At 28.3% G+C, this 25,233-nt stretch overlaps 2 protein-coding genes across 5 annotated transcripts in view; both read right to left on the reverse strand.

Annotated features, from left to right (window-relative positions):
• LOC127290469 (limbic system-associated membrane protein-like) overlaps positions 1-9,718 on the reverse strand; it is a 167,825-nt gene extending 158,107 nt beyond the window's left edge. For all 4 annotated transcript variants that reach the window (XM_051319045.1, XM_051319046.1, XM_051319048.1 and 1 more), the window contains exon 1: positions 9,544-9,718. In XM_051319045.1, coding sequence (XP_051175002.1) covers positions 9,544-9,652 — 109 coding nt within the window. In that variant the 5' untranslated portion in view covers positions 9,653-9,718. The remainder of the gene's footprint in view (positions 1-9,543) is intronic.
• Positions 9,719-21,451: 11,733 nt separating this feature from the next.
• On the reverse strand, positions 21,452-23,344 carry LOC127290470 (uncharacterized). The gene is made up of 3 exons (XM_051319049.1): positions 23,181-23,344; positions 22,548-22,814; positions 21,452-21,607 (listed from the first exon to the last, which is right to left on the reverse strand). The coding sequence occupies exons 1-3, from the start codon at positions 23,209-23,211 to the stop codon at positions 21,570-21,572; spliced, it is 336 nt and encodes a 111-aa protein (XP_051175006.1). The 5' UTR covers positions 23,212-23,344; the 3' UTR covers positions 21,452-21,569.
• Between the last annotated feature and the right edge of the window lie 1,889 nt (positions 23,345-25,233).

Here is a 25,233-nt window from a genome sequence, read left to right on the forward strand (position 1 = left end):
GTGCAATATTGGTGATTTTAAAACAGGAATTTATTTTGCAAAATGAAAAGTGGTAAAATGCAAAATTGAATTTCATTTATTTAAATATTGATAACTATTGTAATTTTTTAAAAATTTTTTTGTAAAAATTAAACTATTTACTAAGATGTAATGCTTTTTAAAAAGTAGGTACAATAGTTGTACTTACAAAAAAATTATATATTTTGAAAAATAACGAGTCAAATTTGGAAAAAAAAATTATTGACGTTTCAAAATTTAAAAAAAATATTAAAGTTATTAAATTATTTTAATATATTGCATCTATTTTATTGACTCATCTCTATAAGGAAGCAAAGTGTTTATGAAATGAACAAAAAAAAATTCATCCAGTGATTTTTATTATTATTTTAGTAAAAAAAAAAAATATCTTTAAATTACCATTTTCATAAAATGAATAAATTTATTTAAAAAGGCCATTCTACAGTACATGTCAAGTTCGAGTTTTATATATTGAAGACATATATTATTGAGAAGCTAAGGTACAGAGAGAAAAGAATGAAAGAAGCCTGATATCTACAACACGTACACTCTACAATTCAGTATTACTAATATTTCTGTATTCAATAATGCAAATATAGCAAGTCTCATAGCGAGAGCTACTATACATTAATCAATAAAAAAAAAAATATATATATATATATATATATATATATTTATATATGTATATGAAAATGAACATTTTAATATCTAGTTATAAACACATCTACCAGGAAAATTTAATTGCATTTTAATCTCAATCCTTATAAAGCAAACATTTCGTATATTATCATTTTATATGAAGCTTACACTTCCAATGGAGTACGATCACGAATACACTTTTTTTGTTGTTCCTTCTTTCATGGGCATCATTGAACTAAATTTTGCGAGGAAAAAAAAGGTCGTTAACGCCTTGCATAGTGTAATAAACCGATAGTATCGCGGTGTTCACGCTAATTTGGAAAAAACATCGTGAACGAGGCAAAAAAAAAAAAGAAGAGAAAGAAATAGCGCTATTTTGAGACATAAAATTAAACACCCAATCTACGTAAATCTGAAACCAAGGCTCTCTTCCTTGCTTACATCGTTATACATGGAAAATTAACGTGTTTGGTTAAATTAATCCTTCCACGCGTTCATCCACTTCATTAATATATGGTATACAACACTAATTTTAAAAACTAAAAATTTGTTTGAAGATTTTTTATTATAGTATAAACAGAGTTATAAAACGTTGAACTAAATCCTGATAAGTAAAATAGGGTTCGGTGGAAAAAAAAAAATTGGATTCGGTAAAATTACCGGAAACGATTTTTATTAATTCTAATTCTATAATAAATTAATCCTAAAACTAGGCCTAACAATGCTCTTGATATTTTACATTAACCAAAGATTAAAATCCGATACTAAATTCTACTAAATTTATTAAATTCTCCATAATCCTGATCCTAAAACTATGTCTAACAAAATTCTAAAAATATAATTTTAATATTTTATCATAACAAAGTTCTGTATGTAATCCTAAAATCAGTAAAATCTAATAATTACCTACAATATGTTATTATGCTTAATTCTGATTTTAAAACTAAGTCTACAACACATCATAAAATTGTTTTAAATATTTTACATTAACTAAAATTCTAAACGTGCCTTAAAACTGAGAATTATTTTATGTGAGTAGTGAATACATTACTTTTAAAACTAATGCAATTGATTTATTACACTTTGTCAATCTCTTAATTAAATAAACTAAAATAATGGAAAATTTTAAATACCATACTAGAAAAAAATCACAAACATTGTATATATTATTTAACTATAGTGAACAAGCACTTTGTAATGTTTGTTTTACATAAAGGACTTTTTAACTTAATTATCTCTGTCACTTGTCACATACTGAAATTCCATTTATTCACTGTCACAATTTATCTACAAACAAAATAACAAAAAAAAAATTTATTTTATTTCAAAGTTATTATTTAACGTCTAAATTTTACAAAAAAAAAAATAAATTAATATTTTCAAACAATATTATTTTAACGTTAACGAAAAGGACATCCTAAATTTACTAAGCTTTGTAAATCGAGTAAAGGTGTCATGTTGATTCCGGACTAATTGCACTATTGGGATATCACACACGCACATATATATATATATACATGTGCAGGAAAATCTCTCTATCAAACTGTAAATATCTGTAATTGAAGTCTACAGATATTCACTTCATATTGACCCATTAACTTGGGATTTTAACGATAATATGATTTTCATTGCTGCAAATTGCAAATCGCAGCTTAACGTTTAAATTTTTATTATATGTATAGATACATAAAACGGTATAAAGTAAATATCACCGGTAAAACACAATTTTTATATATCCAATTCAATAAAATGATTAAAATTTAAAATATTCATTTCTTTTCCATGTACTTTTACGTCACTGTGATGTATTTATAAATAAATTTTAATTAACAATTGTCCCAATAAAAAATCGTCCTTAATTTTTTTCTCCCTTAACAAAAATGTTACAAAAAACAGTAAATGTTTTATATTTTCAGTTTTGATAATAATAGTAATAGTTATAACAGTAAGTAAATAATAGTTCATGCCGATGGTTGTCCGCTACCAAGAGTCTTGTAAATTTTTTGTAGACCTTTTCGTGGTGGTGGGGCTTTTTACTAAAGGGCTTTCAAAAACTAAGATGTAAGGTAAGAAGAAAAATGTATATGGAAAGCAAAGGATTAAATAAGAACGTTCACGGTGAAGAGGAAGGATACCCCAGTGCTGGCGCTGCTGTAAGTGAGCAAGTTTTCTTCCGAGCGTCGAAATCCAGCGACAACAGTTCTGCAGTATTGGACACATTGGATACTGCAGCATTCAATGCCACAAGGAAGATGGACAATGAGGCACACAGTTTCTTAAGGTTCCTTTGGAAAGACTTTGAAGTAGAAGAGGAAGCTTTTCAAGCGTTTTTAGTGTCAGCAGCGAAAGAAGTTTGATTCCGTCTGACCTAGACAATTGAAGAAGAACGCGAGAAATGTTATTATGCAGGAGGAAGCTGAGTGTCTTCAGAGGATCGAAGAGGAGATCGCCAAGATGGTAAAGTCTTGCAAAGTTTAGAAGAATATCAACATGACTATTGACAACGGACTTAAGACTCTTCAGTATCTTGTCAGTGAGGCGAAGACAAAGCGCGCCGTAGCAGATGATGGTGATAGCAACCTTAGTGGCTATAGGCAATGCGGAGGTGAACTGAGAAGACCGAAACAGGAAAGGAGAGCGTATCCATGAAAGGCGGCTTCGGAGTGCAGTCATAGAACCGCAGAAACGAAGAACGAGGCGAGGAAGAGGAGGCACTTCTTGTCAAAAAGATTGCGAAGGTGTCGATAACACCGAAGAAGCAAACCAGTAAGAAAAAAGCGATGATCTACAATGGTGATTCGAGTAGCAACAGGAACAACGTATGCCGACGTACTGAGCTAACTTTGGAGGAAAGTGATTCCGATAGTCAGCAACACGCAGCTCGTGGATACAAGGCCTACAAGAGAGGGAGATCTTCTGATCAAAATCGGAGAATACTCCAATGAGGAGACATTCACCGTTGTGGTCACCAAAGTGGTTGGAAGCATGGGGAAGGTGCAGATTGTGTATCGACGAATCACGATGGAGATCCGCGACCTGGATTGCATTACCCAGGAAGACGATTTCCAGCAAGCGTTAGCGGAAGTGCTCAAGAAGCCTAGAACCCAACCAACGAGGAATGAAATTCGCGGTTGTAGTCATCGACCCAGAGGAGGCGGACAGGCTGTAAAAATTTGGACGCAGAAGGATTGGCTTTATGTGTTGACCAATAAAAAAAAGGGAGTTGATAGTTCGATGCCACCAGTGCTTGGCGTACGGCCACATAGGAAGAGTTTGTAAAGTAGCGGACAGATCGACTGTGTGCTTTAAGTGCGATGAAGACGATCATAAGTTTGCAAACTGCAGTAGAAGCCCAACCTGCTTTTTATGTAGAGAAAAGTATGTAACATTAGCCATATCGCAGGCATCGGAGGATGCAGTGTCTTCAGGACGACCCTTGAAAAGTCCAAGAAGACTCTCTCATGAACGAAGAATAAATAGGCCCGAAAAATCTGCAATGACAAAGCTCGTGGTAGCGAGATCCCATCAGGGATTTTCACCTACGTAATTTAAAGCTTGACGACAGTTCCATAGTGTAAAAATTAGTTCAGTCAAAGGGTGTGATTTTTAGTGGATAGACCAGAACTTAAATTACTCATCCCGGGTATTAAAAAATTTTTTAAATATGGAAAAAAATGATTACTTATTTTTTAAATAATAATATAACATATATAAATAAAAACTTTATTATAAATTTTCAAATTGAAATCTCTGAAATTGGATAGCTTTAAATTAATAAAAAAAAGTCAATTTAATTGATGAACAAATACCAATAGTATTTAATATTGCCTAATAAATGAAAAAATGCAATCACGATCATCAATATCCAAATTTATTTTTAAATAAAGGTATTCAATTTATTAAAAAAAGTAGTATTATTTTTAAATTGTTTACGGAGGAACGGATATACGGGTTCTCAATAATGTTAACAAATTAATAAAGCTGTTATTTTTATCTTATTAAATCATTGAAATCTGTTTATATTTTTTTTCCGCAAAAAAATGCAATAAATATTATTGAAATTATTTTATAAAATTTTTGTAAATAAATAATTTTATATAAAATTTTTTCAAATATTTGATACATTGCAGAAAAATCTTTTTTAAAATAAATATACTAAAAAAGTTGAGTAATTTGACATCGTTTAAACTTAGTTAATTATTCAAATTCTTAAATCTTAAAAGCTATTCAATATTTCAACACTTTCAACTATTTTTAGATTCTAAATTTAATTTCAATGTATAATTAATTTCATTCTTAAAGAATGAAAAAAATAACAAGAAATGAAAATACTTTTCATACAAAAATCACTTTGCACGAAAATGATATTAATCACAAAATTCTCATTTCTCATTAAAATGCAACTCATTTTAATGCAAATCATGCAACAATGAATAATAATTTCTAGAAATAAATCCACCTGTTACTCTTGTGAATCGACTAATTTAATCATTTCTCTCTCTCCCTCTCTCTCTCTCTCTTTCTCTAGCGTTTTTATCAGCTTTTCTTTTACCCTACATTATGTACTTCATCATTAATCAAGGTGTAAATTTTTTTTTGTTTCTTTTTTTAAGTATAAGAAAATTTTAACTTTTTTTTTGTAACAATGTGATTTAATCGTAAACTTTTAGTCTCTTTAATCTTTAAACTATATTTTTAGCATATTTCTAAAGTATTTAACAACAATCTTGGTCAAACTGAGCTTGAGACTTTATATAATGCTCTTAAAGTCCCGTGTTAAGCCTTTTGGTGTAAAATGAATATAGAAAGTGAAGATTTAAAACTTTTTTTTTGCCATATAACCTGCTATTCTACATGGTGCAATGTTCGCAAAAGCGCGTGTATTTCCAGGGGATCTTTAATATCAAATCTCTCGCATTATGATTCGCGAGTTTATAAAAGATGAAAAGCTCACATCTGAATGTGTGTTATTAACAAAAAGGAAATGACCTATTTTCAAAATGACCTGTAAAATACTATTACCATAGGTATATATATTAACAAGGATAAAAAGAAGCAATTATTATTTTAAAGTTATTTAAAATTAAACTTCCATAATTTGAAACCTATTATCTTATGAACATTACATGGAATTATAATTATTTTATATTTAATTGAAATTGAAAATAGAAATAAATTGCAATTTTTTTCCCCCTAATTTAGATATGTTAATAAAATATTTTGATTTAAAATATTTTAATAAAAAATATTTTAAATTAATATAAAAATAGTGAGTTCTTTTTATGTGGACCATTTTTTTTGTGAGAAAACTATAATTAAATGTAAAGTAAATACAAAAGATATGTCATGTAGGACGAGTGAAAGCTTCATTGTTCAAAATCCTTTTAACGGATTCAAACAATTTTCAGCATAGTCAAACAAAAATCATATATAAGCAAATATAAATATTTATCCTGTTAATGTAATGTATCTATATTAACATATTTTATGACATAATATAAAATGTATATCAATGTGCCTAAAATAAAAAGCCCCAAATATTAAATTTTTATAACCTCAAGATATTGTTCATTAAGGGGGAGTAACACTTTCGATCTCATAAAAAGATGATTTTTTTTTCTTAATTGGTACTTGAAAGGGTATAGAATATAATTTTAATCATAAAATTTGTTTTTGGAATTATTTTATGTAAAAAATATCAAAGCTCAAAGCCACACAAAAAACTTCAGATGAGGCCTACCTCAGTGCCAGAAGGACAGCTAAATATATGATGCAGGCATCGCAGATTAAAGGTAAATTAATTTTATTTACAACTTTTGGTGCAAGGAGAAAAATGATTTAGCTGTAGCAGCAAATATGCATTAGCTGTAATCAATTAGCTGGTTGTGCTAACGATTTTGATGATACAGCAATTATATCCTATTGCAGCTAATAGATATTTGCTTTATTTGATGAAAAGTATATTAGCTTTAATTTAAACCTTAGCTGCTACAGCTAAGAATTAGCAAGTCCGTGCGTGTAAACCCCGTATTCAACTGCGGCATTGCAGCGTGACGACAATTTTACTTAGCGTTAAAAGGTTAACTGTGGAAAAGTTTTGTTAATTGCAATACTATATTAGTAAGTAAATATTAATTATTATTATTCAAAAATATTGAATGAAGAAGTATTGCAGCTTCTCCGAAAATAGAACATGGAGGAATATATAAACGCTTCGAAAGTTATTATAACGAATTCCATTTTGCACACTTAACCTAAAAATGAAAATTAAATTAATTAGAACGAAATTTTTATATAAAATAAAATATTAAAAATAAATTTTTTTATAATTACGTAATTTTTTTTATTAGAAGAAAGAATTTTAGAAATAAGGACCAGTAATCGCGATACACTTTTTTTGTTTATTTGGATCTTTAGTGGCATGGATTGATCGGTGTCTTAGACCTAAATACCCTGTAAATTAGGCTCACGTTAAGCTTTTAAGTATACATCATTTCAATGTAATATTCATTTCAATTATCAAAGATTTTGGAAATTTTCAGTAAATTTTTTCTGATATGTTGAGGGTATTAAAAGGCGGTTTTCCTTGGACATGTTCAGCACGTGTTTGGTACATTCTCAAGATATATTTGGAACATTCTCTAGACATGTTTGGAACATACTTTGGGCGTCTTTAATTCGTCTCTTTTTATGTCTTCGGAACATTGACGCAATGTTCCAGGACACTTTGAAATGTTCTAAAGTCATCCTAAAGACGTGTCTTGGTGTCCACTTCTGGAGGAATTACGGTATTCTTCGGGAGGAATTGTACGACAATTTCTTCGAATTGTGAGCTTTTCTTACTGAAGACAACCTAGACGACTAAATTAAACTAAATAGCAGAATAGCGCCGTTTATATTCTTTTTACTTTTATTCTATATTTTTGTAGTTTTTCGATCTTCTGACTTACAGTTAATTTTCATAAAAATTCAGTTTCAGAATATTCGAGTTATTTTAATTTCAGAAATTAATTATACAAAATAAGTGCGTTATATTTAATACACGCTTTGAATTATTTCATCTTGAAAAAATAATTGAGCATACAAAAAAATCTTATTAAATTTTATTTTATTTTTTTTTTTTTAGAAAGAAAAACGAAACAAATTTTTCATTTCATTTTACACTTTCACACAATCTCAAAACGTGTCTTATAAAATTTATGAGAGAATTATCATAATTTTGCATTTTATAGCGAGCATTCATAAAATTCTGTCTTAAAAAGTTAACAGTATTTTTCACGCAGCATATAATTTTACTCGAACAATACCTATTCATATGTATAATTATAAAATTTAATTTTCTTCCATATTTATGTATAAACAAACAAAAAAAAAAAAAAAAAAAAAAAAAACTTAACAGAATTTAATGAAATTGGTGACCAAAAATTGTGAATTTCAATAATTAGCTGATGTTTCATTCTAATCAAAGGATTTACAATATTTTGTTTAGTTTTTTTTTTATTATTATTAGTTATAAAATATTTCCATATGAAATTAAAAATATTATGAAACAAAATTATGTTTTGTTAATATATAGAATATGAATCTAAATATGAAATGTTGTTCGTTAAACAAAACTAGCTTGATATTCTAAGTTAAATTTGAGTATATATATAGGGTTACCAAATTAGTTTAGTTGCATTATCCCACGTGAAAATATTAAATTTAATTTAAATATAATATGTTTTTAAATTATTTATTGCATACGAATTTTATTTTTTATATATCTTTAGAAACATAGATTTTCATAAATAAATATAATAAGGTATAGATATTATTTAAGCCTTTATCGTCAAAGCTGTTTTAATAATAAGGAAAATAAAACGAAGACATTTAGATAATGATTTTTTAATAATATTCCTCCGTTTCAAAATCCACAGATTTTCTCTTTAGAAAATCAAATTAGTAACAAGTTGGACATCCAAAATTGTAAAATTAATAATGATTTCATCAATTTCAAAATCTTTAAAAAAAATTAATTAAAATCGTCATAAAATAAATGGAAAAAAATTTATTGTGTTATCTACAGGATCACATGTGTTATCTACAAACTGTAGTTGTAGTCTCCACAAAACAGATGATTTTGGGAAATACACAAATCGGACTTGTGTACAAAACAAAACTGTTTGTTGCACGCGAATTTCTCTTTAGAAAATCAAATTCGTAACAAGTTGGACATCCAAAATTGTAAAATTAATAATCATTTCGTCAATTTCAAAATCTTTAAAAAAAAATTAATTAAAATCGTCATAAAATATATGAAAAAAAATTTATTGTGTTATTTACAAATTGCAGTTGTAGTCTCCACAAAACAGATGATTTTGGGAAATACACAAATCGAACTTGTGTACAAAACAAAACTGTTTGGTGCACGGGAATTGTTTTTGTGTGAAGAAAACAGATTGTTTTGTGATTTGTCCTAACTTGCCTGTTGGAAACATGTTTACAGCACAGTTTTTACAAGTTGTTCATTTTAGAATTGGATTTAGAATTACAGAATGTATTTAAAATCACCTGATATTGATACCAAAGTTGGTGTAAAATTATGGTACCAATTTTTTTCTTCCCTGTTAATTTCATCGTACTTTATTTTGTTTGTGATTATATTATTATATATATGTATGTTTATTGTATTTATTATATTGTTATATGATTTTATTGTAAATTAATTGGTTATCCTCGTGGTCGTCTGGAAAAAAATAAATTCTAATCTAAAATTAATTAAAATTTATTTTTTCAATTTTAAAATTTGTTTTTTAGTTGTCATTAAGAGGGTTATAAAATTATTTTAGAATTTTTTTTTGAATAGCAAAAATAAAAAAATGATTTTATTTTTGTTCCACTCACCAATTGGTTCCGATGTAATCTTTCCAAGAAAAGTTGAGAGCAATAAAAGAAGCACGAAACCGGATCTGTTAACACTAAAAACACGTAGCACGTTCATCATCATGATCATAATGAATATTGTGTTCAAAATGCAACTGGAGGGTTGCGCGTGTCGCGTGAGACTGAAGTTTTAGTATCATGCAACTTAAGGGTATATGCGAATCCCCCACTACTGTAGTCGCAGGAATCGAGAAATATTTTCCCAGTGAAGAGTGCGCGCTACCCTCTGTGTCCCACTCTCTCTTTCTCTCTCTTTTTCTCTGCTCGTTTCATCCCTTGGTCAATTCTACATCCACTCTCCACAACTATATATATATATGTATTTATATGTACATACATACTACTATGGATAAAGTCAAGCTAGTCACCTGTCAAATGCTTCTTCCTAAAGCTTCCAGCTTGTGGCTTGAGAGCTTTTTGTAAATTTGATATTTGACAAATAAAAATAAAAAAAAAAAACGTAAAATTTCAAAAAACACTTCCTGAAAGCTTTTTCGTTTCGTTTTCATCAATTCGAAACGTTTCTTTATAATAGTCAGGGGTTTGTATATCGATAAACATTTTTACTTTTCATCAATGGTCCTTCATGTAAACATTTTATGTCATCAATACATTTTTTTTTTAAACAAACATTGCATCTAACTACAGAGTATGTATATTTATTTTTTTCATAAGGGCAACATAGAAGTTATTTTTAGTCTCGTATTCCATAACTTTGAAAAAAATTGTCAAATACGGTTTAATAAATAATACTATTTTTTTGAAACCTTTTTTTTTTATTTTACATTTATGAAAAAACTTGATATTAATTTTCGTTCAATAATACAAAATACAAAACTTTAAATGATTTATTATTCTTAAGAAATAATGAAGAATTTGATATGTTCAATATGTTTTATTGGAAAAATTTTGTTTTCAAAGTAATCTATAGGGAATTATAAAAATTAGGTAACAGTCAATTTTTCATAGATAATTAGTCGAGCCTAAGGGATTTTTTTTCAAATGGAAAATTTTATTTAAAGAGATATTGAAAAACTGACATCGGATTTGTAATCAACGATCCCGATAACCCTTGAGTAACAGTAACGAGTTTCAAGCGAAATTCGATGAATTAAAAAAAGCCAATTTAACACTACAAAATATATATGCGTAATAGTGATATAACTATCTACTGATTTTTAATATTTTTCCTAACTTGATAATAATTATTTTAAGTTCATAGTTTCAAGGCTAAAATTGATTGTAAATAAATTTATAAAGAGAAATGTTTATTGAAATAGAATAATGTAATTTAAACTTGTGCATGTTCTATAAACTAATTGACAAGTAATGTTGTAATCTGTCGATATCTACCATTGTTTAGGACTCGTTATTTGTAGGTGACAATCTAATTTTGAAAATATTTCATTGCTGATTACCAGACCAATCTGTAATGATAGAATTCCAGTGTTATTTTTAATGCTTGAATAACCGTTTTATAATGTCCGGATAATAATAATAATAATAATAATAATAATAATAATAATAATAATAATAATAATAATAATAATAATAATAATAATAATAATAATAATTTCTATTGTAATCCACGGAGTACCAAATTCAGCAAATAGCTGATGCTGCTAAAAAAATTTAGTAAACTCCTTTATAATTTATTCCTAAGCAAGTAGGGGTTTAAGCGCAACTCTCATGAAATTTTAGGAAACCCCTGAAATTATCAGGCAAAATTTTCATTGGTTCCTGTTAACAATCGTAAATGTCGATGCAAAATAAAATTTAAACATAATTGTTTGAAGTTGCTGATTACGAATTTGAAGTCAGTTTTTCAAAATTCAAAATGGCGAATCTAATATGGCGGACGAATTTTCTAAAAATTGATTCAATTTGCCTGAAACTCGTTACTTGGGGGGTTTTTAGTGTCACTGATTACGAATATGATGCCTATAATTTTAAGTTATTAAAAATGACGTATAATGTATTTTAATTAATATACCTACACTGAAAAAAGTCTTTGGTATTAACAACCAAACGTTTGGTTGGTATTTAAGCAACCAAAATTTGTTTGTTGAATCAACAAAATTTTAATTGTCTCAATCAAAATTTGTTTGACACAACCAAAATTAGAAAAAAAGGATTTTTGTTGTAACAAAAGTTTGATTGGGACAACCAAAATTTTGTTGATTCAACAAAAAAAAATTTTGATTGCTTAAATACCAACCAAACATTTGATTGTTAATACCAAACCTTTTTTTTCAGTGTAGGATTAACTTAACTCGTGATTCGATAATGTTACTTTGCAGTCATCAAAATTTGATACAAGCTCAAAAACCTATTCGTAAATAGCGACCATAAAAATCCCCCAGTAACAAGTTTAAAGCAAATCCAATTGATTTTTTATTTTTTTCTGTCATTTTGAAATTTGTCGTGATAAGGAAAATCTAATAATAATGGATTCTAATTCAGCATAAAAAATACGTCAAGAAACGTTCTTAAATTTTTGGGTACAAAAGTTGATAGGTAACCAATCAATAATAACAAATCGAACGTAAAAACAATACGGAAAAAATTTTGGTGCATCAGATGTGCAATTTATTGTAGAAGTGTTGTACTATGGGTTAAGGACAACTGTTCTCCTAATTTTGTGTGTCAGAAGCACTACAAGGGACATAGATTGCCCCAAACTGGAATAACTGATGTCCGATATCACGGTACCCTGGAACCAATCTCAACCCTCAACATTCTCCCTTTCAAAAATTCCTGTTGCAACTTGTTCGGGGTACTTTTAAATTCAAAATTTTAATCACTGACAAAAAAATGTTCATTCTATACCTAATATTTTGTTTTGTAAATTTTGAAAAAGTAACTGTTACTTATTGGGAAATTTCGATAAATTTTGAAATTGCTCTTATTTTTATAAAATTTGACAGACAATTTGGAAAAAACGACGCTACGGTGAGATTGTTTTTAGAATATTTACAGTTTTCCGTATTTTCTGGGATTCCTGTGCTTTAAATTCGAAAGCCAATGTCAGATTTTGATTCTACAGAAAATTTTTACCGGAATCATGATTTTGTATAATTTCTTGAACAAAATTTGACCATGTGAAGTTGAATTTTACTTTAAATAATTATAAAAAACCAGTTTTTTTAATTTGACGCTAAAATCACAAAAATTGAAATTAAAAAAAAGCGCCCGAAGGATTTTGATTTTTCTTGTTTGAAAATATTCAGTGAGGTACCCCGAACAAGTTGCAACAGGAATTTTTGAAAGGGAGAATGTTGAGGGTTGAGACTGGTTCCAGGGTACCGTGGGTATCTAATGGGTAAAAAATGTGCAAGTATCCCTAACAGCATTCGGATTTTCAAGATATTCTACGGTTGTCCTGGGAATAACAGGAAAGTAGGATATCCATAGGATGTATCAGGTATATTCATAGATATCCTGAGGACATCCTAGAGATATCCAAATTTCCGTATACGAAAAAGGACGTCTATAGGATATTCTGAAACGTCCGTTGCTGTTAGGGATTTGGCGCTACTTAAGTACCTAGGTGTGCTACGCTACGGAAGGAAAACAATTTTTTTCGTGAAGGATCAAACCAAGAGGACCCATATTATAAATCGAACGTAAATAACAGTATTAAACTAATCATCATCAGCTTTAGAGCTGGTGCTCATAAGCTGACATCAGACTAAGGAGATGGTCTCCGTTTTGCGGTACTACGAATCATCGTAATAAGTGATTGGAAAAGAGGTAATTAATCTATTTTCTTAAGTGGAAGCAGCACAGTGTTAATGCTGTCAGAAGTAGAAGAATAGGTGAATAACCATGAGCATACAGTTGAAAGCAGAGGAAGCAGAAATGCTGTCTAAAGCCAAGGAAGAAGTCTCGAAGATGTTCAAATCTTGAGACGTTTATAAGAAGGCGAATTTAATGATAAAGAACGCGTTGAAAGTTTGTAGGTCACAATGTCCTCTTAAGGAGAAAAAGGCGATACGAAGATCGACTATGGCCATCCTAGTCACTGAAGGGTGTTCATATACTGACGTTTTGGGTAAGCTTAGCAAGCAAAATCAATCTAAACGTCAGATACACGATAATAGTAACTACTAGAGCTACGAAAAATGAAGACGTCTTGATCTAAATCGGAGATTTTTTTATAGAAGATTCTACAAAGAAGGTGGGAAATTGGACCCGGCACTAAGAATCTGGCTTTTATTTTTCGCTTGTCGTAAGATGGCGATTCCAATAAAGTGTAATGGAAAAGGACGACGATATTGCTTGCAACCAGTAGGTACATATCAACTAAGTACATCTATTTTCTAGTGTAAACAGATTTTCATGTTTGCAATTGTTATATTTTAGTATTTGTATTTTTTCGAGTGTATTCAATAATTACTTGATAAAGTCTTTATTAGAATTAAACGAACATATATGTTTATTTTATATTAAAACTTTGATTTCTAAAAATTAAGTATCAGACAGCTTGAAAAATAAATTTAATTAGAGAAAAATTACCATAAATTGATACAAATGTCATTTATTATTTTTTTATTCTAAAAATTAATATTCTATAAGTTGTACAACATTTTCAATAATTAACTTCAATAAAGCTACTATTTAAATATGTTCACATCAATTTTAATTAATACCCGAATAATTAAATATCAATAATTGTTTCATATTGTATTAAACGTAAAGTAACGGTATCAATATGTTATTTTATTAAAATTATTTTCATATCTATCTTAATTATTTATTATTTGAAACTTGAAAGTCATTATTTTTATTACTAAAAAAAGAAACTAGATAATTTTTATAATAATAATAAATAATTAAACATAAATTAAGAAATATTTCCAATTAGAATTCTTGCCAAAAAATATTAATTCAAAGACAAATATAGTTTAAATTTTTAATATTTAAAAATGTGACACAATTTCAACAAAAAAAAAAAAAATTATACCACCTTTAGAATTTGTACAATGTTATATTTTGTGATTAGTATGTAAACGTCAAAGAGAGAATGTCTTGACAAAATTTCTAAATTAAAAGAATAAAAGTTTTTTAATAACTCTGTCTCTAACAAAACCAACAAACTTCTGCATGATAAAATTTTCTCATTAAAGCATTCTAAAGTTATTATGTATATAGATATATTGTGACGCGGCATTTTACTGCTCACAAATACTTAATAATTATAACATTTTACATTAATAAAGTAAAGAATGTGATTCTAGTAATTTTGTGTCTGTTTGAGAATACATTTCCTTTGATTTTTTATATTTCATTTTTCATACTAAAACCTTTATTTATTAATTTTAAAAATAATACAATCAGCCTGATAATGCCATCAAATTAAGTAGTCAATAATTAATAAGAAAATGTCATTCCTTATATGGTTTTTAATTTTTTTTTTTCTTTTATTGATGGAAGTGGAAAATCTGTATAACCCTTGGTATTTAAGACATACTTTTCTCTATATAAGAAGCAGCTTGGGCTTCTACTGCAGTTTACAAACTTATGATTGACTTTACTGTGTTTAAAGCACGCATTCGATCTGTCCGCTGCCTTAAAAACTCTTCCTATGTGGCCGTACGCCAGGCACCGGTGGGACTGAACGATCATCATCCTTCTTTTTTATTGGGCAACCCATAAAGTCAATCCATATGCGTCCTAATTTCTCCAGCCTGTCTGCCTCCTCTGGGTCAGTGACTACAACCGCGAACTACATTCCTCGTTGGTGGGACCTAGGAACATCACCTTCCAGCTTCCTGGCTTCTTGAGCACTTCCGCCAACCACTTTGGTAACCTCCACGGTGAAAACCTTCTTGTTGTAGTCGCCACATATTTTGATCAGGATGTCTCCCATTTTAGTAAGTCTGGCATCTACCGCTTTTGCAAGATTTATGTCTGGATTAAACAATTGCGAAGCTTACTCAAAATGTCAGCATACATTCTCTGCCTAAGGAGCCAAACCTTATTACTCTTCTTAATTAAGTAATACATGAATCCAATCTTTTGCTAATCAATTCTTCCAGCCTGTCCGTTTTTTAGGGTCGGTGACAACAACCGCGAGCTGCATCCAACGTCAGTTGGATCTTAAGACTGTCACCTTTTTACTTCCTGCTTCTTAACTAAATTTTCCAACGCTTGTTGGACCTCGTCTATCTTGATAAAACAATCCAAGTCGCGGATCTTAAGTTTGACCTTTCGAATTACCGACTGCAACATGCTTCCGACTGCTTTGGTAACATCTGAGATGAAAGCCTCCTCTGTAGAGTTGTCCCCAATTTTGATCAGGATGTCTCCTATTTTAGTAGGTCTAGCATCTACTGCTTTTGTAAGATTTATGTCAGAATTAAACTTTTTGCGAAGCTTACTCAAAACGTCAGCATATATTCTGTATCTAAGGGACCGAACCTGATTGCTCTTTTTTTAATTAGGCAATACATAAATCTAATCTTTTTTTCTGGTTTCTCAACTATATTTATCAACGCTTATTGGTTCTCGTCTACCTGGGTAAAGTAATCCAAGTCGCAGATCTCAAGTTTGATCCATGCTTCCAAACGCTTTGGTGACCTAAGCGGTGAATGCCTTTTTATTGGAGTCTCTTCTAATTTTATTGTAGGCTAACAGCGCCTCGCTCGGCCATAAACTGTACTACAGAAATTTACGGTATTTATTTTATAATCAACCTTCTATTTTTATATTACTTAGTTTAAATTTAACACTATAGAGGTAATTATTACCACGTGACACTACGTCATGTAACAGTAAATTTATTTAATTATGAAAAGTGGGTCGAAGCATTAATCAAGGATATTCAATAACTGAATGGCGAATCTTAAAATAATTAATTAGTATCATTACTTCCGAATTGATCTCATTATTATAAAATTATATTATTTACGGAAAATCGAATCATGTTTATTTCCGCCTTCTGTTGAACACACGTAAATTGTTAATATTACACTGCTCCACAAAAAAAGTTTCATGTGCCACTGATTCGAGTATCTTAACCTCATGAATTTTGGTGCACTGAACACGAATCTGAGGTCAGATTTGTTCCATCAGGTCAGGATTCTTTTCTAACCTCAAAAAATATGTCACATGTTATATAACATACAATTTTTTTAAAAATTGGCTGGAGTCACTTAAAATGCATTCCTCGGCGGTTTTGGGAACGCTTATTACAAATACGAAATCAAGTTTTCAAAATTGCGGACGAATTTTTAAATGTTTTTTTTACATTTTCATGTAACTTGATATCTAGGGATTTTCGGGGTCGCTGATTACAAATCTGAAATCAGATTTTAAAAATTCAAAATAGCGCACCCAATATGACGGAAATGATTCAAAAAATTTTTTTTTTTTTTTGAATTTTCATAATCTGTTTTCAGAATTAATATCTGAAATTAAATAAAAAATGAAAATACTTGCTATAATAAAATACATAGCCAAACATAATACCTTTTTCGCGAAACTATATGAAATTAAAAAATACATTTAACAAAATAAATGTAACTCAAAAAAAAGAATCGCGTATTATTCCCGCTGTATAGATCGAATTTTATTTGACTTTTTCCCCCGTTTTATTTTTAGAGGTCATTATCCACAGCTAGGTTGACAATTTTCTCGATAATTCCCATGTCCGCAGTAAATTCGATCAGAGCATCCGCAAGAACAGCAAATCACACCCGAGGGCTTTACCTTAACGGGCCAAAAGGAAAAGTTTTCCTTATTCTTCATAATTTTTCATTGCGCTACTAATGGTGAAATAAAATTATACTTTTAACAGCTGTTTTATTCAGAAAGAAAAGCACAAAATTACCTATATATATATATATATATATATATTTACATTTTTTTAAGCAAAAAATTTCTGTTAAAAAAAAGTGTCGTAATATTTAAAAAAAAAAACAATGATTTTTGTCTTATTTTTGAGCAAACTGGAAATATTAAATCTTTTAAAAGTAAATATAAATTATTTTTGTATATAACAATAACACTATAAAAGTTATCTAATAAAATAGAAACTCTTTTATAAGTAACCTAATATAAAGAGACTTATTATGCGCTGCAGAGTAACGAAATTATATATATATAAAAAAAGTTTGGTGTACACTTGCACGTGAGTTGACGTTTTTTAAAGAAAAATTGACATAAACTTAAATACCATAACCATAACATAACAGAAGTCATTATTAAAATCGTTTAACTTTTTTTATTTAACCCTCAAATGAAAAAGTGGTTTCTAAATTTTACCCCCACTTTATTAATATATATATATACATATATGCATGGAAATACTTTTAAAAAAAGTTATGTTTAATAAGAAAAAAGAAAATCCAAGCCCTAATAACACAAGATATCTTGGGATATATTGATAATATCCCGAAGATATCCTAGGGATGTCCTATGGATATCAAAAGGATCACTTAAGGATATCCAAAAAATCGGCGGTTTAGATATCCCATGGATATCTGAGAATATCCACAAGATATCTTCTGGATATCTCTATAGACTTTCATAAATGTCCTCCAGATATCCCATAGATATCGTCAGGATATCCCACAGATATCATCAGGATATCTCATAGATATCGTCAGGATATCCCACAGATATTTTCAGGATATTCTCAGTATATCTTCTGGATGTCAAGAAGATATTCTCAGGATACTGTTTTTAAAGTCATTATGAGACTAGGAGTGAGAATATTCTGTGAATTAATTTTTATATAATTAAAATAAAATGCAACTTGTTTTTCGAGAAAGTTGTTTAATTTGAAAAATTATTAACTAATTTTTTTCCCATTCGTGATTCATTCCTTTATTCATATGCTTAATATTGTCAGAAAATAAATTGGCTTTAAACAATATAAATTCTTCCCCGCAAATAACGAATAAATATTAATATTAATTATACATTAAGTGCATGAGTTTATTTAAAAACTTTGAAAAATGCGTTTCAAATCTTCATTTAAAATAAATTAGAAGCTCATAAGATTTTTGTTTTTATTATATTATTATTCATTATATTAGCTCAACAATTTTAACATTTAAAAATATATGTTGAGATATTAAATATCCCGTGAATATCCTAAGAATATTCCACGGACATCCTGAGGATATCCCATGGATATCCTGCGATATAATATCCAATAGATATTTTATGGATGTTTTAGGGATATCCTGCGGATATCCTATGGATGTCCTGTTGATGTCCAACAGACCGGCGGTTTGGATATCCTATGGATATCCCAAGATATCCCAAGATATCCTGGGGACCATTCTAGGATATCGACCATTGATATCGATATCCTAGGGATAACCTTTTGTTATGAGGGAGGGAACTTATAATTTGGTATAGAATAAAATTGCTCCAAATAATATTTTTTACCATATTTATTTTGTGAATTTAAAAAAATTTTAGTAAAACAAGTTATTAATTGTGTTACTCGTACACCAATATAACATATCACTGACTAATTATTTCGAATATTTCAATTCAATCGCTGATTGCAAATCTGATAACGTTTTCCAAAATTCAAAATGGCGGTTGCAATATGTCGGACATAATTTTAAAAATTTATATACAAGAGTAATAATATAGTAGGAAATAGATTTTTCTCTAAAAATTGTATATATCTTTTTTTTCTGATAATTCTATGAAGTTAAAATGCAAATAAAAAATTAGTAAATTTCATTGTGAAAGGATAAATTTAATGCATTTAGAATGTATGCATTTAATATATTTTAAAAATTAATCAAATTTATTTCATTGGGAAATAATATTTGTATATATTCTTATTTTCTTTTTCACAAATATACAATTATATAATGAACAAAGTAGTTAATTTAATTTAATTTAACAATATCATTGATTATTAAAAATCCAGTGAAGTAAAGTTTTCGAGAAAGACTTAATTAGAACCCACCGTGTTCTCTTCGTTAAAATTCTCTAATAAGAGACGACTTTTTTTCAGGAGTTAACCGATATCGAACTTCCACACTAGATAGCATACACACTCACATAACTTGCTAAGTAGGTTAATTTGAATGTTTAAATTCTGGAGCGGTGCAACTCAATTTGCGAAAGAATCTTTTGTGTCTGGTTAAATCCTTTCGATCTACACCTTTTCAAAGACCCCTTAAAGCACATACACACACACACACAAGCACTCTCTGGCTGCCTATCTGGCAAGTTTAACAAATCTTTTTGTTATGTACATACAAAACAAAGTTTTATTTTGATTTTATGACACAATAGATTTTTTACGCGAAATGCATTCTTAATAACCTGTTTACTCAGATGTTTTCTTTGTAATCTTATATCTGATAACGTTTTTTATATTTACGCTAGAAATAGTGCACGGTGCGCCAGAAGGAGGTTTAAATAAAAATGAGTTGGCACTTAAAAATTCTTTTTGATTATGGTTCTTAAATAAATAAAAACCATTTTTCAATAGATTTTAAAATCAACTTACGTGCCAAATTTAAAAAAAAATTGAGTTTTAAATATATAAAAATAGTGTTTTATGAGGAACCAAATCTTATAAATTTCCTAAATCCAAAAGACGGTACGAATCCATAGAAAAACATGGTTGCAAAACAAAAAATAGAAAAGTAATCTAATAACAGCTATGACTTTGTGCGCCCTGCATGCTGCTGCCATCTGACGGCGGCAGGAGGTAATGAACCTGTCATTATATTACTTTTCGTTTTGCAATCGTGTTTTTGTATGGATTCGCATAATCTTTTGGATTTAGGAAATTTATATAAGATAAGAATCTCTAGCTGTTTTTGTAAAAAAGTGTCCGTCTTTCGAGAAGAAAGTATTTTAAAATTAATGTTTAACATTTTCACGTTTAGTGCCGTTTTTATATTGAAATGTTTTTTATTCATCTAAGAATCATAATCAAAAAGAATTTTTACGTGACAATTTATTTTTATTTAAACCACCTTCTAGCGCACCGTGATTGATTTAGATATAATAATAAAAAAATGTTTTTCTTGTTTTGGTAAAATTACTATTTTTTTTATCAGAATTAAATTTCCTTGTACTTATAATTACGATGTAATCATTTGGAAAATCATATTTTGTTAATGAGAAAATGATTCTCTTTTATGTGGAAAAAGGGACAAATCCCTTCGTTACGAAAAACATTCTAATTATGACTTGTATTCAGAAAGGAAAATACTCAGAAAATTATGAAAGTTTACTTGCCGGAAGGCACGATATTTTCTTATATAAAGACAGTAAATAATGATGAATGAAAATATTATTTATTATCATTTGAAATATTATAATTAATATTTAAATTTTTTAAAGTTGATACGCATTTGAATGTGGATCATTAGCAACATAAATGATTTAAATGAATTTAAAGGAACCAAGAACCTATTAATTGCGATCGTCCAAAGTGGACAAAAATTATTCCCACTTCCACATTGTCGAATTTTCAATCCCACTTTCATTTCAACTTCCACTTTTTCCAATTTCCACTCTCACAACTTTCTTGATAATTATTGATTGGAATTGAAAATTAAGACGTATTTAAAATTTTGTATTAATTAAAATTCTTTTAAATGAGAATTCTGCTAATTAATATTCAATAAAATTGAAATTTTTTAAATAAAAAGTTGGTTAAAGAGTAAGTCTACAAAATATAAATTCTGTTAAACAGAAATTCGGTATCTAAAAATGATGTTTAGTAAAAATTTGTTTAAAAGAAATTTTGTGAAATGCTGTTTCAAAAAATGAAACTTGGTCTAAAAAATAATAATTATATCTAACAAAATTCTATTTAAAAAAAAGTGGAAGTAAAATTTGTTAAATGTTTGGAGAAATAAAACATCGAATTGAATATTTTTATACATTTTTATGTTTTATGCTCTTCAAAAAAAATTAATATTACAATAATAATGAAAATTAGACAAATCCCAACGTATAACAAATAATTGCATAATTTTTATATCAAAAATTTATGTATCACATTCTCCGTCATGTAATTTGTAATAATCTGAAAAAATGCAAAAAATTAGATATATAGTTTCTTTAATTTGACGTTCTAAGGTAAACCGGAATATTATTTTCTGACGTATTTTGCTGAACACGAATCTGATGTTCAATTTGCTCCATAATGTCAGGATTTTATTCTAACCTCGAAAAAAAATGTTTTATCAAACAACTAACTCAAAATTCTTATGGGCTTGGAGTTTAGAGGTTTTTGGAGTCTATGATTACGAATCTGATATCAGATTTTTAAAATTCAAAATAGCGGGTGCAATATGGCGGACAAGTTTTTTAAAAAATGATTAGATTTTAATGCAAATCAGTATCGAGTGGTTTTTAGGGTCCCTGATCACGAATACGATGTCAGATTTTAAAAATTCAAAATGATAATATTGAAGGATAATATGAAGGATAATTTTAAAAAAAGTTTTCCCTAGATACAGAGATTTCCATGAAAATCTAATAACTTTTTTTAAAATTATCCTTTATATTACATCCGCCATTACAAATTTTTAAAATCTGACATTGGATTCGTGATCAGCGACCCTAAAAACCCCTAGATACTGATTTGCATGAAAATATAATAACTTTTTAAAAATTTGTCCACCATATTGCATCCGCCATTTTGAATTTTGAAAATTTGATATCAGATTCGTAATCATCGACTCCAAAAACCTCTCGAATCCAAGCCCATAAGAATTTTGAGTTACTTGTTTGATAAAACATTTTATTTTGGGGTTAGAATAAAATCCTGACATGATGGTGCAAATTGAACATATCAGACTCGTGTTCAGCAAAATACGTCAGAAAATCATATTCTGATTTGCCTTTGAAAAAGTTCGATTTTTTTTGTGGTCCTGTGTTATTAATTAAATTAACCTAGAACTTGACAGTATTACTAATTCAGATTTAGTAGACATTATATACGTCTTATTGTAACAACTCACTTGTTCTGTATAATGCATAAACTTTAATATCTTCATCACTATCGTCGAGGGTTTGTAGCCCAAAACGAGTGCATCTATTAAAACAACGCATATGGCATATACTTGGGAATGATCGATCATCATAATCACGATCTCGAGCACAAATTATTCGATTTCCATCATTGTCAGTATCCTCCTCTGATTCATTATCATTTTCAAGACCGATTACTTTGTTTGCATCGCATTGCTTGCAGTCGCAATTTTCACCTACTATTGATGTCACAAGGGCTAAAAATATTATAATAATTGTGATTATTTAAAATTTCTTAAAATTTCCATATTTATAAAATAGCTTAAAAATTAGATTAGTAAAAAATAAGAGACATTTTCCATTTTTTTTTATGATGATTAAATATTTATCATTGAGAGATAAAATTGTGATCATAAAAAAGTACAAAAAAAAAAAAAAAATGAAAATATAAATCAAAATTTTAAATTGTAACTATTATGTGAATTTTTATCAAGATTTAGAAAATCTTGATAAAAATTTACAGCAATTGGGTTTCAATTTAGATTACACAGACACTGCATGTAATTATAATGCAAAACCAAATGTAAAGTAGGTCAAAAGTTATTATTACTGACATTGCTTACCAAAAATAGAAACAAGATATAACAGATGCATTTCAATATTATTCACAAGATAACGTAATAACGATGAGAGAGAAACACTATATGACACACTGATTAAAACAGTCGCTGAAATCTCGCGTTTATTATATGATTTGAAACTTATTTCCCTTTTGTTGATTATATATTTATTCCCAGCTTCTCAGTGCCGTACAAAAATCTTTTGAATTATGCAACATTGATATTTATAATTACAAAATAAAATAAAAAAATTTATCAATGAAGAACAAATAAACATTAGATAAATTTTTCGAGTGAAAATTAAAATTTTTTATATTTGAATAAACAAAGATTTACAAACTAAAAATTAAGTTCGTTTTTTAAGAATTTTGTATAAAATTATTTTTTTATTTTTAGAGAATGATTTTAATTTATTTCCTTTGCATATAATGAGTAATTTATTAACACCAAAAATGGTTCATTATTGTTCATTAAGCCATTTAAAAATATAAAAATAAAAGCACTCAATTATTAAAACATTTTTCGTCTAATGCGAAAATAATAATAAGCAATGTTTCTTAATTGATGTCACTTTTTGGGGTATTACTAATTTTATCATATTAATATGTCGCCTCCTTAATGCATTTATAATTAAATAAATATTAACAATTGATTCAATTTTATATGATCAAAAATAGCTTATTTTATAGACAATAATAATATTATTTACGAATTATAAAACTGAATGTCAAAATTAACGAACTATTTATAACAGTGCTGAAATTAATTATATAATTTTTAATAACATAATATCAATAATTATAATAGTCGATAATAATATTAGAAACAAAAATTAATCGACAATAATTTAAAAATCATAAATTATTTTTTTTTTAATTGTGTCACGTCACCGTAAATTATTTAATAATAAATAAATATTGTTTTTAATTCATTTGTTAAATAAATACATTTATAAATTAACAATTGTTGATAAATAAACAAATATTTGTAAATAAATAAATATATTTGGAGCATTTTTTGTGAAAAAGACACCCCCTCTGCCCATAATAGATTTAATTAAAAAAAGCTCAATATGGTATTAAATTACAGCAAATTTTGTCTATTTTGTGATTCCGTATGGCAATTTTTGAAAATTAACATGGGAATATAAAAAAATTACCGACATAGAAATCTACATTACCGACTGATGACAAAACAAAAAATAACGATGATAAAAATTACCGGCACAAAAATCTACATTATCATGGTAAAAACAAGAAAATGAAAATATAAAAAATTACTGACATAGAAATCTACATTACCGACTGATGGCAAAAACAAAAAATAACGATATAAAAAATTACCGGCACAGAAATCTAAATTATCGACAGATGGTAAAAGCAGGAAAATGATGGTATAAAAATTACCGACATAGAAATCTACATTAACGACTGATAACAAGAAGGTTATCGGACATCAATGATGTACTCAATTCTGGAGTCCATTTGACCGTGACGAAAACCAAATTAGAAGAAAATAGTTCTTTAAGAAAAGGAGTAAAGATGTTTCTTAAGGATTGCAGTAAAGTAGAGTTGAATCCACGAGAACTAGAATGGTTTTCTTCAAAACTGTTGATGGAGAACTTCTTCTTTTACGTAGTGATAGAACTACGTCTAAGAACAAAGTCTAAACGAATATGAATTAGGGCAAAGTAACAGTACTTAGAAACTAAGAAAATTCGTATGTGATGGCGATGCGCTTGTACCAAAATCTGAACTAACTTCTCTTGGCATATGAGGTCCTTTTTATACACGATTTTCACAAAAGGTTGCATCTTCTCCACTTTCTCAAAAACCAGATTTGTAATTTTTATTATAATTTAAAATTTTCAATCGTTATTCACAAATTTTAGGTTTAATAATTTCTTTTTAATGTTTTTGTTTCATTTTAATTTTTTTTTTTTTTTTTTTTTTTGATTAAATACAATAAAAAATTATTATCGTTGAACAATCACGAATTGTCGATGAAATGCATCGATTTTGAATGGTACATATTGTTAACATGGTACTTGATTATA

The sequence above is a fragment of the Leptopilina boulardi genome, unplaced genomic scaffold (assembly GCF_019393585.1).
Source record: "Leptopilina boulardi isolate dan_hultmark-lab unplaced genomic scaffold, ZJU_Lbou_2.1 LbouV2_69, whole genome shotgun sequence".
Taxonomy (NCBI): domain Eukaryota; kingdom Metazoa; phylum Arthropoda; class Insecta; order Hymenoptera; family Figitidae; genus Leptopilina; species Leptopilina boulardi.